This window comes from Salvia miltiorrhiza, chromosome 1 (assembly GCF_028751815.1).
Source record: "Salvia miltiorrhiza cultivar Shanhuang (shh) chromosome 1, IMPLAD_Smil_shh, whole genome shotgun sequence".
Taxonomy (NCBI): domain Eukaryota; kingdom Viridiplantae; phylum Streptophyta; class Magnoliopsida; order Lamiales; family Lamiaceae; genus Salvia; species Salvia miltiorrhiza.
This window is the reverse complement of record NC_080387.1, coordinates 54,433,966-54,453,212: the sequence shown is the minus strand read 5'-3', so window position 1 is coordinate 54,453,212 and position 19,247 is coordinate 54,433,966. Positions and strand designations below refer to the sequence as shown.

Sequence of the window (19,247 nt, the reverse complement as noted above, 5' to 3'; positions counted from 1 at the left end):
CTATTGTAATTTTTACCCCACTCAAAACAACTTTATCAGCTTTCTTAGTACCCGTGTCAGCACCCAAATGGGGCACTTTTTCGTGGACGGAGGGAGTATATAACAATTCAAGTAATAATTAAAAGTATTTTTCTCGATATAGTAAATGTGGCTAGCTATCTCAAAAAAAAAAGTTCCATATAAAAAAAGCTACGAGATAAATCTATATAATATATAAAAGAGAAGTTTTCTCCCTCTATTTTTTCTCTCTCTTCTCCCATCAATTCTTTTAATATTTTTTTTCTCTCTTTTCTTTTGACAATTTTAGTTCTTTTTAAAACATTGTCAAATTTAATTTATAAAAAATATTCAATGTGCATCTTAAGTTTAAGTTCGTTAGAAGATCTTTAATATGGTACAAAAATTATCAAAAATGAATTTAAAACGAACATGTTATTAAAATTTTAAAATATTTTATTTTCATTTCTTTGTTAAAATTTTACAATTTTTTATTTATGTTTGTGTATGAAAATATTTATTTATTTATTATTATGTGAAATAATCTATAATAATAATGTGTAATTATTTTTCATTATCAAATAATTTAAAATAATTTATTAACCATAATTATCATTACACTTTATATATAATTGAAAATTACGTTTTTATATTCGAAGTTTTATTGAGTAATTAGTATTTTATTTTTAAACCATATTTTGCATTTATTATATTTCGTTTCTGTTTAATATTTATATTTATTTATTTAAACATATCATTTAATTTCGATTTCGGCGTGCATCGCACGGATGGTCTTACTAGTAAAAGGTAATGAGGAAAACGGAAAGACAAAGGCATAAAAATGTGCGTTAGTGTAATCTCAAAAATATAATAAGAATTTTTTTTGTGGACGATTCAAAAACGAAAAATATAATGGTAACATTTTTTTTTCTTTTGTCATCTTTACATTTCAACATCTTTTTTCTTCTTCATAAGAAAATGAAAATGAAACTTGTAGGCGCAACATATTCACGCATTTAAATCAATACATACGAAAGAAAAAAAAAAAGAATAGATTTTGGATCAAATCATGAAAATCGTGGATGCAATATATAGATCTCAACGTTGATTTGAAAGATTTCCTGTCTTAGTGTTGAATCCAATTGACACTACATTTTCACAATCTTGACGAACTTTGATGTAATGTCTATTTTTTTTTTTTTACTTGGGGGAGTTGGGGAGGGGGAGCAGTGGGATTCGAACCCGGGACCTCACTGTTCACACACAGGACAGGAGGTCGCACCGCTTGGTGTCCCCTTAGGGACTATGTAAGGGACTATGTAATGTCTATTAATAATATGTAATGTAATTTTGCAATTCAAAAAAATATAGTATAGTGTAATTTCTGACACAAACACACACACACACAAGTTATTAGCATTAGGCGTATCATTCAACAAAATTACATATCAACATGATTTTTCACAATATAGATTAATGAGTTTTTTGTCATATTATTATTATTTTCAAATTCAAATTCAACTCATTTTGGTAATCATAACATTCAAATCCAATATCATGCCACTCCTGTAAACTCAACTATAAAATGAGATGATCAATCAAAAAATTGAACATAAATTTTTCCAAAAAATGAAATTGGACAGAAACAGAGTCAATACAAAGATTATCAATAAACTCATAAGCTTCCATCTTCCTACTTCTCAAAGTAAAGGGAAAATTGCAGCAGAGATTAGCAGTTTGATGATACAAAGAAATGTAGCACAGTGAAGACACGATTCTTTTCTGGGGCACAAATAGATCATCTCTCTATCAACAGATGAATTGTAAGTTGAACTTCATAGTTAGGATATTACATTACCTCGTCTCCAGAACTCCGTAGCATGCAATGAGATCCGATGAGCCACGATTTCTCATAACCAAATAACCAGCTGCAGGTGACTGAATTGACCATCAAATTCATGAACCTTTCTCATAAAACCACCAAAGATTGCCCAGAGTTCTATTTCAAACATCAGATTTTTGTTGAAGTATTCAGAAGTTGGTCATTGTAAGCCAATAATAGTTCTTCAACATCTGTTTTAAATGGCAGAACATAAGTATCCAAGAAATTACTCTCCAACATGCACACTGCCCTGCTCAAGCTTGGATCCTTCTTCAACACACCCTTCAACTTTAGAATCTCCAGAACTTTGTATCGTGGCATTACTCGTGCTTCAATGCTCATCGACAACATTATAGGAATCTGAACAACCACCGATCTGCTCAGCTTAAGATTGTTCAGCAGCAATTCAAGTTTACGTCTCAGAGTTGCAACAGATAGCCCAAAAATATACGGGGACTTCCTAAACATCAAATCAATCTCTTCCTTGGAGAACCCGAATGCCTTGTACACTTCATACTTAGCATTAAATGTATCGCTGTTCATACAACTAAGAACATGAATACCATGAACCAGCATTCTTGAACCCATAGTGAAATTCATAGCCAGCGCTCTTGAAACAACCTCTTCAAGTTTATCGTATCTCAGAGTAAAGATCCTGGGCAGTCTAACCAGCAAGGACGACAACTGTGAGCCAACAACTCCACAGCTCTTCAGATACACAACATTATCTTCCAGCGTGTCTCGCAAGGATAATCCTTCCGCACCTTGTAATTATCCGAAACAGATTGTCGTTAACACTCTCTTTACTTCTAGTCCTTCCATCAGTTGCAATGATTTTCCTAATGAGATCAACACTAGGATTCAGACATCTGTCAACACTGCAATATAAGATGCAGGGGGTTCTAGAAATGAAAGTACCTAGAAGAGGTCCGGAGAGACCGAGTTCTTGAAAGAATTCAACTTTGGGTTTCAAAGTTTTTTCAGTATCTGAAAGGAGAAGCCGGGTACACTATTGAATATGGCTCGGATATGTGCTTCAGAAAAACCAAGACCTCTAAAGAAACGGACCGTTTGTTCAGGCTTTTCAAGAGTTCGGCAGTGTAATTTGCTTGAGATTGAAAGGGCTCTATTTTTGGAGAGTTTTAAGGAACCGACCAGGTAATCGGCTAAAATAGAGTTTTCCACATTTAGTTTGGGAGAAATGGCCTTCTTCTGAGACAATGTAGAGTAAGCCGTAATCCATGAGATGAGTGACTTGCTAGGGCTGGAGAGATAATTTTGTGATGGTGAAGGTAAGAAAATAGATTTAATTCGGAAAGCCTGAATCAGTTTCTTCATTGTTTCCTGCATGTAAAGATAAGAACAGTTCAACTTTCAAACTCAATAAAAGAGCTTCTCACTCTCTCTCTCTCTCTCTCTCTCTCTCACTCACCACGTGCACGCACACACACACACAAGGAAGTGTGTAGCAGATTGATAAAAAAAATGTAGAGCTGAAACAATTCAATGGAAAAATGTTAGGGAACAATGTACATCTACAACTAGAAAGTAGAAACACAGAGAACATCAGCTAACAGCAGCAAGCCAATCAAATCAACATAAAACTAAACCATATAAACTAATTCTTGCCATTTAGGACAGGAACACATCGGCAACAACGTTAGAAATTTCAATTAGAGATTCGACTATTTGGCGCTAGATACACTCAGGATTCAGGAATACTAATGATCACTCCTCAAATCTCAAGAGACATGCATCTCAGTGTATGCAAACACAGAACTTTATCATCATAGGAATTGGTTTGCAGAAACTCAAATGAACATCAAAATAAAAGGGAGAAAAATCAGAAAATGCTCACTCTCATAAATCATTTGGTTACTGATATCATTACTAAAAACTCTAGTTTTCAGAAACTCAAATGAATATCAAAGTAAAAGGGGAAAAAATCAGAAATTGCATAAAACATTTAAAGATTAGGTCATGTAGTCATTCTAAAAAATCATTTGGTTACTGATATCATTACTAAAAACTCAAGTTTCAAAATGCCACAAAACCGTGAATACCATAGCGAAATGAGCGATAATATAGATATTATATGACTCAGAAGCAGCACAAACAAATACGAAGAATTGCTGCAGAAGTTTCGAAAATCATTGAAGTTTCCAAAAATGTTGATCTCCAATCCCTAAATCGATTGAAACTGGACTTCCGAACTCCGTTATTTAGCATTTGCACAATATATTAGTTTCCTAGCATAGTGAAGTAACGAGAATAAATTGGTTCAAGATAAGTAACTGAGCGTTTAAGAAGAATAATGGTAGACCTGTTGGCTGCCGGATATGAGCGCCGCCGCCGTAGGGGAGGTGGCAGGAGAGCAAAACACAGCAGCGCGCAGACTGCAATAAATTAAGGTCCAAAACTAGATATCATGGCAATTTATTATTATTATTATTATTATTATTATTATTATTATTATTGTCATTATTATTATTTTAAATAAATTAACCGTATTAAATAAAAAAATTTAAAGATCGTGCCACAGGACTCAAACCCAAACCTTTAGCCTTATTATTATTATTATTATTATTATTATTATTATTATTATTATTATTATTATTATTATTATTTGATAAATTAATAGTATTATTATTATTATTATTATTAAGTGAAGTGGATTCTTTTGGGATAGTGGATGGCATAACATATTATTGGAAAATACAAATAAATAAAATTAATTGAACTAACACAAATACTCATGTGCAATCGGTTGCATCGTGCAACTGATTTTTAGAATGACACTACTTCATTCGGGAAATGACACTTGAACATTTTTGAATGACTCTACCTCAACATACAAATGACACTTGAAGATTTTCAAGTGTCATTTATATGTTAAAGTAATGTCATTCAAAAGCTAGTTGTACGATGCAATCGGTTGCACGGGAGAGTGCCTCGTTGACTAGTTGTTAATACTGTACCAATATCTATTCTTAATTTCTCACACCTCGGAATATTATTCGTCCTACTCCTACCTATTCATCTTCATTATATTTGAGTTACTGATGTTTGTAAAGTACTGATGTCGAACCAAATCTAATTTATTTAATCATAAAAGTGGACATGTATAGATAAACAATAAACACTTGGATATCATTGTGTAGTCTATCCAATTTAGTATTTACAACCAAAAATTAAACCATGTCATATGAAATAAATAAACCACATAAAAGTTTAGAAAAGATGAAAAACAAATGAGATTCCATAATTTTGTAACAGATGAGATTCCAATAGGAATGCTTGTATCCGTTTTGACACTGATTTGCAATTTTTCATCACAGCGTAATATCAAAATAGGCTTTTTAAATCAGTAATATTAATATATCCCGTCCAGAAATAGCAAAATACCAACTCACAATAGGCTATAGCCTAAAAGAAATTGGAAATCGAAATTAAAACCCTAAATCAAACCACAAGGAGAGCTAATCACACTAATAACATAACAGTAAGCATTGAATCTTTTATGTATAGACAAAAATAATTTAAACTAATCTACTATTTTGATGCATTGAATCTTTTATGTATAGATAAAAATAATTTAAACTAATCTACTATTTTGAATTTAGGGCTGTCTAAATGGTTATCGGGTTTTCGTGAATCTTCCATTTTATCTACAAAATTTAAGATACAATTCTAGCTCATAACTCATAACTCAGCAGATATAGCAAGTATTTCATTGAAACAAATCCAATTAATTTAGGATTTGAGTTCTAAACAAATATAGCAAGTATTCCCAGAGAAGAAGAATTAAATGATATGCATAACTGCATAAGGTTGCATAATCAATATATATAGTTGATTCATACTCAACAGTTTTCCAGATTGAAATGTGAACAGGAAACCACATTAAATAAATAACTCAATCGAAATTAAAATGGATGTGAGCAGTAACTACACATTTGGAATGAACAGATGGTGAAGACAACAAGTTCATTGAGAGAGAAGTTGAGGATAACAAAATACAAAAGTTGAAACAAATATGATAGTTCATTGAAACAGGCTGTGATTCAGTGACTCAGAACTTATAAACTCATAAGCAAATTCGAAATCAGAGGTTAATTTCTAATTGATGTGATTCACAGCAATTATTTCATTGAAATTCAGAGCTTAATTTCTAAATCATCACTCATCAGTCATAATATAGCAAGAGGTTGTTAATGAATAGAGCTTCAACAATACCTGCCGGACTGCCGGTTGCCGGAGCTCGGCGGCGTGGCGCGCGGAGCTGCCTGGACGGGAGGCTGGAGCGGCCTTCTTCTCCTTAGGGCAGGTCGCGCTTAGGGCAGTCGCGCTGACAGAGGGCGGCAGACGGAGGGCAGTGGATGGCGTCGGACGTCGGAGAGGGTGAAGGAGGCGGATGGGATTCAGGGAACTTAGGGTTCTGTTCTGCGGATGAAGTTCGCGCTGACGGAGGGCGGTGGATGGCGGCAGACGGAGGGCGGTGGATGGCGGCGGACGGAGGGGAGGGTGAAGGAGGCGAACGGAGGGTGAAGGAGACGGAAAGAGCAGAGTAGGGTTCTGTAGCGCTGCGGAGGGATGAAGTTAAATTCCTAATTTCAATTTCAATTTACAAATATATTATATAGGGTTAATTCGCTCTAAATCCTTAAACTATAGTCATTTTCCGTTTTTTCCCTCAATCTTTGAACTTCCCATAAAAAACCCCCAACTTTCAATTTTTCCTAATTTTCCCATGACGGGTTTTCCGGCCAAATCCGGTGTCGGAATTTTCCTATGTGGCGTTATTCTTGCCAAATCACCGTATACGTGGCATATCACCCCACCCCCACCCTGACACGTCACTCTCTCTCTCTCTCTCTCTCTCTCTCTTCCCCCTCTGCCCCCGTCTGGCTCTCCCCCTCCCTCAACTCTCCGGCGGAGCAGCTGAAGACCAGCCGCTGCCCAGACCTCACAGAACTCCCTCTCCTCCGACTCCGACGAGGAGCCGCCATCGACCACCGCTGTCCCTCCTTGGCAACGGCGAAGAGCACCGCCACCGCCTCCCTCCGTCTCTCAATCAAACTCCCGGCGACAGCAACCATGGCCGCCGCTGTCCCCCAGACCAGCCCTCAACAAAACTCAGCCCATCTCTCTCTCTGAAACTTCCGGTGAGCAGCCTGGATAGCCGCCACCAAACTCTCTAGACCTCAAAATTGACTCCCTCCTCTCGAATCAGTCTGGCGAGCAGCCATGGACCTCCATCGGCTCTCCCTCTTCCCCCTTCCCCCATCGCCCACCGCCGGCATTTTCTCCCCCCTCCCTCTCTCTTCCACTCGATTTCTGGCGCCAATTGAAAACCCACTTCGTCCCCCTCTCCCCCGTCTGGCTTCTCCCTTCTCTCTCACCGCCACAACCGCCCAGATACTGGGGACGGCGACGTAATGGAGCTACCGCCGCCTCAGAAATGAATGCGCTCCGGCTCCCCAGCATTCGACGCCCCTATCGACCTCTCGCTCCTCGAAGCCCTTGAGAAATCGCAGCAGAACGCCATCGAAACCCTCGACCTCAAAACCTTAAAGAGGCTCGCCCTCTCGTTGGAGCGCCGCCTCAACGCCAACACCGCCGCCCGCCTCAAGTACCCGGACAACCCGGAGAAGTTCGCCGATTCCGAGCTCGAGCTCCACGAAGAGCTCCAGAAGCTCAAAATCCTCGCCGGCGCGCCGGAGCTTTATTCCGACCTCGTCAGCCTCGGCACCGTCAAAAATTGAAGAAAAACAAGGAAAAAACGACGTCGTTTATGTACCTTAGATACTGCGTCGTTTTGTTAAGAATCCGGCGATTCCACATCATTTAATTCCGGTTCCACGTGTACCCGAAATTGGCCGGAAAACCCGTCATGGGAAAATTAGGAAAAATTGAAAGTTGGGGGTTTTTTGTGGGAAGTTCAAAGATTGAGGGAAAAAACGGAAAATGACTATAGTTTAAGGATTTAGAGAGAATTAACCCTATTATATATGATATATACATATATTAAATAATAAAATAATTTTCGGTTATTTGGTTAACCGAATCGGTTATCGGTTAACCCGATAACCGAAAATTTTGGAAAATCAATAACCGAAACCGACCCATTACCCGAAATTTTCGGTTATTAGATACCCAAACCCGAGAATTTTGGTTCGGTTAATTGAATACCCAAAACCCGATAACCATTTAGACAGCCCTAATTTTGATGCATTGATTAACTTGTTTGATCATCCCTCAAAGTAAAGTCCTCTATGTTTGTGTGCGTGTGTTGGCCAAATCGTAAGGGATTAATATTTAGGATCAAAGGTCTTGCGTTCGAATCTCCTGTGACAAGGTCTTTAAATTTCTTTATTTAATACTGTTAGTTTATCAAAAATAATTTCATCTACGATTATTATACGTATCTATGTGTCAAAAAAAGCAAAGATGAACTGCAAAAGAAGTTATTATGTAATTATACTCCGATTTTTGGATTGTTATTTATCATAGAAATAGAATACTCAATACTATACTATTACGTTATTATTCTTATGTTAGGTAAACTGAGATTTGTAAAATACGCACCATTTTACAGTAGCAAATAGATAGTGTATAATGTATTCTTTTTTAGGGGAAGTAGATAATGTATTCTTGATTTCTTTCATTTATAAACTTCCCTTTTTTCTTAACAAAACTGAGATTTGAAATTCAAATAACTTGAAAATTTGCATGAATGTTCACAACAATCCTATCTATACCCCACAAAATTTCCAAGATTTTTGAGAAACAAGAATTCATCGAAACAAAGGCTTCGACTCACCTTCGTCTATGTTAGCAAGAATAAAAGCTGTTCGTCGGGGGGTTTTCCGATCGTCGTTTCGCGATGGTGTTTAGCAGTGAAGGTCTACGGCTTGGTTGTCCTTGTGTGAGGTAGATCGGGCTACATGAGGGTGGTTTCTCGATCCTTTTTCGTCGTAGGGAGAATGAGAAACGAAGGCCGTAAGCCGGCCGGTTGCTAAGTCGAGAAATCAATGTTGCTACTGAGCCGTGCAGTCGCAGGAGTTGCTGGCGGTTGTGTTCCAGAAGATGGTGCGCCCCCCCACCGTCGACCGGAGGGCGAGGAGGGCGGCACGGTCGCTGGAGAGATCTGAGGCGGCGGCGGGAGAGGAGAGGACGGCGGCAGCGGAGGAAAGGACGTCCAGATTTCAAACCCAAATAATAATAAAAATCAATAGTTGATCATGAACATAAATAATTGAATGAAAACCTTCTATATATTATCGTAACTAGCGTATCAGAAATGTTAAGTTTCTAAAATTAAATAAGATTTGATTGATGTTAATTAAGGGATTATACGATTATGATTATTATGGAATGACAATTATAACCTTGAGCCACATCTAACATATCATGTAAGATCAATGAACAAGATTTGGTCTCTATTATTTGTGTAGATGATGGTCTCTATTGAACCTCTCCCTATATATATATAATACAGAAATCACCATTTTATCAAAACTTGTATCCCAACCAGAGCAACATACTCGTAGCATACGGAGGGAGTATCGTATGTGTAGATTTTCAAAATAATGATTTTGGCAAATAAAATCATGAATTAGTTCGATATTGCAATTTTAACGTGAATTTTGAAGTGTGGCGAATTAAATCACCACATTTTCAACTTTTGCAGTTTCGTCCCCCAACTTTTTTTCGATTGCCGGATTATTGGGTTGGAGTTTATGTGGATTAGTTCGCTACGTAATATTCATGTTACGACGTTGTTTGTAATAAAATGATTGAATATTGAAAATTAAGGTGTAGATACGGGATACAACCTCTTTATAATTTGAAAAAAAAAATCAATTAAAATTGTATGAAACAACGTCATTTAGGCCTTACAAAAATGATGTCGTCTTTATTAATCTACGTAAGCTCCAATTCAGCACTTCGGCAACCCAAAAAAAATTGAGAAACAAAATTATAAAAATTTAAAAATTAATGATTTAATTCGTCATACATCAAAAATCATATTAAATTTATCATATTAAACTAGTTCGTGATTTTATTTGTCAAAACACTTTAAAATAAAAAATACTCCATCTGTCCCGCCTTCATAATCCCTTCTTCATTTTTTAGATGTCCTACAATATAGTCCACTTTTTAAACTAAATTAACATTAAATTTCTTTTTTTTCCAAAGTAACATTATTTAAATATAGTCAAACATAGAATAAATCAGGGCAAAATTGAATAATTATATATATTTTGTATTTTTTAAGTACTATTTGAATTTTTCAAGCACTATTTATTGCATTTTGTTAATATATGTAAAAAAGTGAAGTGGATTATGAAGGTGCGTGGGACGGAGGGAGTAACATATATTGTCACAAATGTTTGACATTTTCTTCAATAGTATCACATTTTGTAATTTTTGACAAACGATGTATAATAATTAACATTTTTTCAATGATGTCACGAGCGCCAATTTTTGGTATCGGAAAATCCACTAGGTACACTGGATTCCACGTGGCTACAATTTTATGGTGCCATAAGTGTATTTCTATCTCATCAGATGTGCCACGTGAACTTTTTATCGAGCCTATAAGTTAGACAGAGAATATTTTTTTTGAGAGAGAAAATATTTTTTTAGAGTGAAAGAATCGAATATAAATGAACTTGAATGATATATGATGAAAATAATAAATTGATTTACATATTTGCATAATAAAGCACAAATTCTATAAACCGATTACTTAAAAATAAAATCTTATTTTACGTCTATCAAAATAATTAAAATTTTAGTTTTATTTTATATATTTTATCTGTATCGTGAAGAAAAATATATTTTTCATACCTAAAAATATTATTTGTTTCAGTTTCATCTATAATAATAATAATAATAATAATAATAATAATAATAATAATAATAATAATAATAATAATAGATGGATAGATAGATAGATAGATATAGATTATGAAATTAGTATAAATGAAGAATTTAGATAATAAAGAACAATAGAGGATAAGATGCTAAAATATATTTGAAATCTTTAATCTTGTATCAAATTTATAATAATCTCAATCAAGTGAAGAATTCATATAAATCGCCTTATTTCACATTGTTTTTTTTTTTTTTTAAATAAGATTTCACCTAATTAAAATCTATACAAGAAGAAGCTCTTGCTATTCAAATTAAAAATCTACGTTTAATTGACGGAATGATTGAGATTAGTAGAGTTTGAATTGCTTTGTCAATTCAATTTGACCAGATTCATTTAATTAAATACGTATTTAATTTTAAAAAATAAATTGATATGATTAAGTAAATTATTTTCAAGAATTTATTAGCTCAGCCGAACACCCTCTAAATTAAAAGCCCACTGGCCCAATCCTGACTAACCTAATCCGCTTTGGGCCAAACGGGCTAACCTGTATAAGTCCATTCCTAAACAAACCCACAATTTCCCAACCTACATATCTTTAACTAATTGCACGTAGTTTTGTAAAAATATGCATGAAAAATACTCGTGGATATTATATATGTGAGTGGTGACACATATTAATCACATATATGCATAGGGAAGGGCTAAAATAAGAACATTTCTTAAGATATAAAATAAGAATTATTTTTAGCCCCCTTAGATCATCAAGATTTACGGTTGATTTGTAATCCGATTGGATGGATTTATGGTCCTAAGTTCGAATCTAAAGGTAGCAAAAATTTATTTTTCACAATTCATACATGTATACAGCTAATTCATACGTGTTCTACATAAAATTCATACATTAAAAATTGCTCTTATTTCTTATTTTAAGATGTGCTCTCACGGTAGCCCACCCCTATATGCATATCACGTATTTTTGTGATTAAATGAATAGCCGTGGATATTAAAAAAACAGACTTCTCGATTTAATTCTAGCAAAATCTATATAATATTTAAAAGAGGAGTTTTTTTTCCTCCAATTTTTCCCTTTCTTTTTTCTCTCTCTTCTCCCACTAATCTTTTCACTATTTTTTTAAATGTATTTTAATTCTTTTCGAAACATTGTTACATTTGATTCATGAAAAAAAATATTTAATATGCATTTTAAATTTAATAAAGTATCAAAATCATGAAAAATGAATTTAAAAACAAATAAGATATGAAAAAGATTAAAATTTAAAATATCATATTTTCTCTCTCTTTATTAAAGTTTTACAACTTTTTAGTTATGTTTGTGTATGAAAAAAAATATTTATTTATTTATTTATTATGACGTGTAATACTCTATAATGATAATAATGCGTAATGCTAATTTTTATTATCGAAATTTTTTAAATTTTAATTATCATTACGCTTTATACAAAGTTAAAAATTTATATATTCAAATTCAGGATTTCATTGAGTAATTGACGTGGATTAGTTTATTTTATTTTATTTTTAAAATGTATTTTATATTTATCTATATTATAATTTTATTTGATATTTATATTTATTTATTTATTTAAATTTTTGTTTAATTTTGATGTTCGTCGTGCATCGCACGAATGGCCGTACTAGTCTTTTTAATTTGTCTATATACCTCTGCTCTATATTCTTACCGTATTAACACAAAATAATATGGTATTTTCTTCCAATATAATGACAAATTAATTACAGATTACTGATATATGCGTTGAGTGTCAATATATAGAAGTAAATTTGATTTTTATTGAATCCGACAAGAGTATGGAAAATAAAAATGCAACGGAGATTGTCGTAGATTCAAATGGAGAAGCAAACAAGAAACCGGCACTCGGTAATTTATAATTCTAGAGTTTTCTTCTTTTATTTATTGAATAAACAAAAGTGAAAATCTGTGATATGATGTCTAATTAAATTAATCTATATGACTATGCCGCAAAGCTCAAATCAAATGTAGAAGAATAGTTGGAGATAGTATTTCTGCTCTTTGTCGTGTATTTTAGCATTAGGTTTGGGGGCGCATATACAAATAGCCTATGGCAACGTAGGGGCTATCATAAAGTTGTTTTTCTTTTTGCCGCTTGCTTTATGAAGTATGTAGAGTATAATAGTGACTAGAGTATAATAGTGACTCGAGAGGAAGATTAATGAGTATATATAAAATTCCTTCTGCGTAACCAACTAGATATATATATATATAGTTATAATATGTTGATCAATTTATTAAGGGTTAATTGCACCAAAATATATAAATTTTAGTCATTTTTTTTTTGCACGCGAATTTTAAAAATTATTACATTTTAAATCATGAGCTTTGCAACTCATTCAATTTTCCATAAAATTCAACTTCAACATCCTAAAATCCGACGTGTGATTTAACATTTTAGGCGTATATATTGAAGTTGAATTTTATGGAAAATTGAATGAGTTACAAAATTTATGGTTTAAAATGTAATTTTTTAAATTTGGTATGCAAAATGAAAAAATGACTAAAATTCGTGTATTTTGGTGCAATTAACTCATGTATTAATAAATATGATTATTTATAACTTTATATTTTCTAATTTTCTTTTTTTAGGGGGAGGGGGTAATTAACTAACTTTTTAAATCTAAATATACAAATCTAATGATTGTCTAATTTTTTCCACTAAATTTGTTTTCCTTCAAAATTGATACTAACACGGAAATTGGTCGATGGTAAAAACAATACAATACTCAAGTTAAGTATACGACATTAATTGTTTTTTTTTTGTTGACAATACATCTTAGGATAAAATAAGAGGAACAATAAGTTTGTGCATGTGAATTAAAACAAGTGCTCAAAATTTGTGTATTTACACACAACACAATTAATCCATTTATTAGTTGTGTTACGTACGTGGCACAATTCTGATTGAATTTGCTAGAGTTGCCTCTCAAAATAAAAAGGAAAAACGATGAAAAGGAAATGAATCGCCGATAAATCATTAAAATGGTTAAGAGTGAAATTGTAGTGATTCTTAATTTAATTACATTCTTCCTCCACGTGTGCTTCTTATTTCTTACCTTAATCTTCCACGTGTGCACAACAGCCCACAGTAGTTAGTGTGTTACAACTCCATATAATCAATTCTTAAGGAGACAATGACATGTAACAAGGTCTCCCGCCAAATTTGATTCCTATAACACCATCTTCACGCATAAAACTATCCCTCTCTACGTACTCGCACAAAAAATATCATCTCTTCGATCTCTCTGGAAGGCTGGGTTGGTCTCTCTCTCCTCTCGGCACCGAGGCTTCTCTCTAGGAGGCTTCTCACTCCGATCCGAGCACCATGGATTCGAAGTACATTGGGGTACGTAACCATGAATTATGTTTTTCGGCAAAAATCTCATAGTGATTATTGTTCTCCAATCTGTTGGAAACACACCGAAGGAAAATATTGATTGAGAATTCTAGGGTTAGGATTGAAGTGTTTAACAGTTTTACTTTAATTTTCGAGTGATATATACCTTTGATTTGTAGTTTTTGATAGTACTTGATTAGAATTTTGCATAATTGAGAGTTGTTGATGCATTTATGGTATGGATTATTGGTTGAAGTTTTGGGTTTTTCTTAATAAACCTTGGAATGGTTATCGAAGTTGAAAATCACTTCACTTTTCTGTTTTTTTTTTATATCTAATTTTGCATAATTGAGAGTTGTTTATGCATTTATGGTATGGTATATTAGTTGAAGTTTAGGGTTTTCTTAATAAACCTTGGAATGGTTATCGAAGTTGAAAATCACTTCACTTTTTCTGGTTTTTAATGTCTATGGATTGATATTTGTTGGTTGAATTTTATGTATGATAAAATTAATAAATATGTTTTCTATGTATTCTGATAGACTAATATGACGACCGAGATAAATAAATTATTTTTCACCTAGGGTGGTAATGTGGTATAGAAACTATTTTAATTTGTCACATTGGAATTAATGGGTTTTGAGAAACATTATTTCCAAGGACAGTGCTGTTGGAGCCCAAATTTAATATTGGGCCTATTTAGTCCATTAAACCTACTATAATGGGACGAGTGATTTGGGTCATTTTGCTGTATAAGTAATCGGTAGTTTGTTGGGGACGATCTCCTTTTGTTTTGTCTTGTCTATTTAGTTTTTGTTTTGTTTTATACTTCATTATTTTCTTTGCATATTAAAAGGAAAGATTACTAATCCCATTTAATATAACATATTTGCATTGTTTTGTCATTTTCAGTGGATTTTGTTGGTTCTTCTAGTTTTGTTTGGAAATGAGGTGGCTGTTTTCACCGGGGGAAAGAAATTGGAGCGTATGGCTATCGCAAGTCCTGTCCTACTGTACATAACCGAGCTCAGCCTGTTCATCCTGAACTACAAGAACCGTGCGGAGACGAGTGATGATGATTCTGAAAATGTTGATTCCGATCAAGTTGCCTCGCAGGCACGTACAGGCATTTCCCGCCGTTTCATATATGCGCCTACGCGCATGGAGGTGACCCGATTTGTATTTTGCATTGCCGGATTCGTCATAGCCGTTTGCGATTTTCTCAGGATATCTCTTGGCTGGACTGACATAGCAAAATGCTTCACTGCCTCCTCCATGACTCTCATTTTTGGGCTTCTCTTTCTCATTTTCATTGACTTTCTAGGAGAGAGATCGGGATGGAAGTAGACCACATTAATTGACAATCTTGTTTTGGATTCATCAATTGCTGGGATGGCAGTAGACCACATTTTTTGGATTCATGGCACGTGTAATAATTCTACAATTTTAGCTTGCATGTGTGCATAGGCATTGATATTACATGAACTTCAATTGCATATGACTTTTTGTTTGATATATGGAGTATTTGTTTTGTTTCATTTTATATGTTGATTTGTATGCTTTGTATATAGAATTGAGTTATATACTGTATTTGAGAAATTAGACTTAAACCTTTGTGTTGGTGTGCTGAGAGACAAAGTGAGGGGGTTTTTCTTTCAATTTAGAGATTTCGTTGATGAGGGATTGTATTCTGTAGAAACGAGGGAGGGGATAGAGAGAAAAGGGGGACGAGGCGTGAGTCGTGGTGGGTTGTCGCGGCGCCCTTCGCCGGAGAAGGGGGCTGTGTGCCATGTACAGTTCTAGACGATGATCCACTTGCTCGCCCACCATTAACTCGAATGGTTATGCTGTTCAAAGGGTGGAGACTGTGATTCATACTTATACTAAGAAACAATAATATGAACTATAGGAAAATAAAGTGAACATAACTTGAACAAAGTTGAAATCCAAGTAAATTTGCATCAAAACACCTAAAAAAATTGAATATTTCTAACTCAATGAATGAGAAACCCCCAAAAAATCTTTTACCTCCGCAAAATTTGATGATGACAGTGATCAACTGAAGTGTGTAATGAGGCGATCTCTACTATGCTTCACCAGTAATCCCTGCATGAACACGAACCATCCTTGAAATGGTGGAAACGAGTGGCGTCTCTAACAACAATCTCCCTACCAGCCAGTTTGGATATATACTTGATGGCAGAGTGGCAGTCATTGCAAACTCTAAGGTTCTTCATGATGGTCAGAGTGCTGTTTTCCGGGGTTTTGAGCAATCCAAACGCAATGGCGAGCTTCTCGCTGTGATGCTTGAGAAGCTGCTCCTTCAACTCGTCATCAAGATCGTGCAGGACTGATGCAGTGTCTGGAACAAATCCCATCTTCTTGATCTCCACCCAAATCTTCCCCAGCCTCAGATCAATTGCATCTCGCTGTGGATGGAGCGCATCGTCTGCACCAAAGATATGGACTTGGCTCTTGATTTGCAGCCAGCTGATCCCTTGCTCTTTCTTTACATTCCTCTCCTTCATCGACCTTCTTATCTCCGCAGCTTCCTCCCACTTCCCACAAGCAGAGTAGACATTTGCTAAGCCCGAATAGGCTCCACTGTGGTCCGGTTCAATCGAAAGTATCCTCTCCGCTGCCATTGCAGCAACCTCCAAATTTTTGTGAACTCTACAAGAAGCCAAGAGTGAACCCCAAGCTACAACATCTGGCTCAATAGACATGCTCCTTATGAAATCTTGAGCTTCACGCAGCAATCCTGCACGACCATACAGATCAATCATGCAGGCACAATGGCTGGAGGTTGGCTCGATTCCATGGACATCTCTCATCTTTCTAAAGTAGCTACGGCCCTTCTCCACCAACCCCATGTGCGTGCAAGCGGATAGAACACCGACATAAGTTATATGGTCCGGCTTAATATCCAATGACAACATCTCCTCAAAGAGCTCCAATGCTTCCTCACCATGTCCATGTTGAGCTAAACCAGTGATCATTGAAGTCCACGAGACTGAATCTCTTCTCCGTTGTATCAAACCGAATGACTTCCTTGCACAGCTGATGTTGCCAGCCCTTGCATACATGCTGATCAAAGAATTGCTCACGGAGACAGACAACACTTCCCCCAATTTCTCTGCAGTCGCGTGGATTTGCTTCCCATGGTTTAAAGAAGCGAGATTTGAACTCACTCTCAACATAGCTGCAAGAGTGTAGCTATTAGGCATAAGGCCTTCTTCCAACATGGATCTAAAGAGCTCAGTTGCGTCGTTGTTGCCCCCGTTCTGTGCATACTCCACGATCATAGCTGTCCACGCGACCACGTCACGTTCATGCAACGAGTCAAAGATCTGCCTAGCCGGATCTATGTCTCCAAGCTTGATGTATCCATTCAGTAGAGCTGTAAATGCGATGACATTGAGAGTAGATGTCCCACACACCTCCAACACCTTCTTAGCCATCCCAACGCCACCACATTTCGAGTACATGTACACCAACGCGTTCCCAACAGGCCCCGAGGTGTCAAACTCAGCTCTAATGATATAAGCATGAACTTGCTTCCCAGCTTCTAATTCTTGAAGATTCCCACAAGCCGACAGCACGCTTGACAGAGTGTACTTATCCGGCTTCAAACTAGACTCCTCGAGCATCTCTGAGAACAATATCAGAGCTCTGGCATCAAAGCCGCGCTGACTATAGCCTGCAATCATCGAATTCCAAGAGATCACATCACGTTGCTTCATCTCCTCGAATTGAGCCAATGCCTCTTCTACCTCACCTCTCTGCATATGCAATGTGATAACTGCATTCCAGCTGGAAACATTCCTCAACTCAATTCTGTTGAAAACAGCCATTGCCGTCACTGCATCACCCGATTTCGCATACATATTCAACAAGGAGTTGGCGACAGAAACTGCGCCAGAGAAGCCAAGCTTCACCACAAAAGAATGCACCTTTCTGCCCACATCCAACGCCTCAACAGCGGCACACGACGCGAGAATATTGGTGAATGTATATTGAGTAGGCAGAGCTCTGCACTTGATCATCTCGATGAACATGGCGAGAGCAGCGCCGAAGCGGCCCTTTTGATTGTACCCCACGATCAGCGCGGTCCAGGAAACGGAATCCGGTTGAGGCAATTCGTCAAACACACGGAGCGCGTCGCGGGTTCTGCCCTGCTTAGCGTAAGCGGACAAGAGCGTGTTGTAAGTCGACACATTCTTCACGGGCATTTCGTCGAACATGTTGCGGGCATCGACGAGAGACCCGGTTTTAGCATATGCGTTCAAAACGTGGTTCGTCAAGATGACTCCGAAGTTGAGCCCGGATTTGATTATGCTGGCGTGGAATGATTTTACTGCCGAAGGGCGTCTGTTTTTTATGCTTGTTTGCAGAATTGAAGCATATTCTTCCCACTGCGACATGCTACAAAGTTGAAAGCGAAAAATTAAACTCTCCTCGTCTCAAGCTATGGTAATGATGTTTGCTTCATTCTTGATTACTTAAGAGGAAAATAATCGATAAGGTTACCGGCGGCAGGAACGCGGCGGCTCTAAAATGGTTTACCGGAAAAAGATCAGACAAAGATTTATCTAAGGATTCATGAACTTTTTTACGTTTTTTTTTTAATGCTGCTTTTATTAAATAAAAAAATAAAAAAATTGCATACTAATTGACCTTGGACATAGTCACATTCACATAACCAAGCGGAGATTACAGCCATTTTAATTGCAAAATATACGGAATGAAAAATTGAAGATTTATTATTAGTAATTTTTTTATAAAAAAATAACAATTATTAATTAGACAAGGCATATAATTTTAGGTCGAGTCTGTCGTGCACTATTTGTGTAGTGTGGTTAGATTTTTTATACGACTTATGATTTGCGATTAGTGTTGTATAATAGTTTTAAGTAATCTAAAGTACACTTTCGAGTTAATCAAATTTCATCCTTTCTTTCTTTTTTTTTCTTTTTTTGAGGGAAGCTAATCAAATTTCTAGAATTTATTTTACATTTGGGGAGAGTTTGGAGCTAGAACGATTACTATGTAGACAAACAGAACATGTTGCACATTTTTTTATTTTTTTTGGCGT

At 35.8% G+C, this 19,247-nt stretch overlaps 3 protein-coding genes across 3 annotated transcripts in view; 1 reads left to right on the top strand and 2 right to left on the bottom strand.

Annotated features, from left to right (window-relative positions):
• LOC130993984 (pentatricopeptide repeat-containing protein At4g39620, chloroplastic-like) overlaps window positions 1-19,247 on the bottom strand; it is a 31,770-nt gene that overhangs the window by 5,657 nt on the left and 6,866 nt on the right. The window lies entirely within an intron of this gene.
• Window positions 13,993-15,668, top strand: LOC130994452 (uncharacterized). Its single transcript, XM_057919497.1, has 2 exons — window positions 13,993-14,161; window positions 15,065-15,668. The coding sequence occupies exons 1-2, from the start codon at window positions 14,141-14,143 to the stop codon at window positions 15,497-15,499; spliced, it is 456 nt and encodes a 151-aa protein (XP_057775480.1). The 5' UTR covers window positions 13,993-14,140; the 3' UTR covers window positions 15,500-15,668.
• On the bottom strand, window positions 15,743-18,870 carry LOC130993728 (pentatricopeptide repeat-containing protein At2g22070-like). Its single transcript, XM_057918771.1, has 2 exons — window positions 16,181-18,870; window positions 15,743-15,999 (listed from the first exon to the last, which is right to left on the bottom strand). Exon 1 carries the CDS (start codon window positions 18,574-18,576, stop codon window positions 16,246-16,248), a length of 2,331 nt encoding a protein of 776 aa, XP_057774754.1. The 5' UTR covers window positions 18,577-18,870; the 3' UTR covers window positions 15,743-15,999; window positions 16,181-16,245.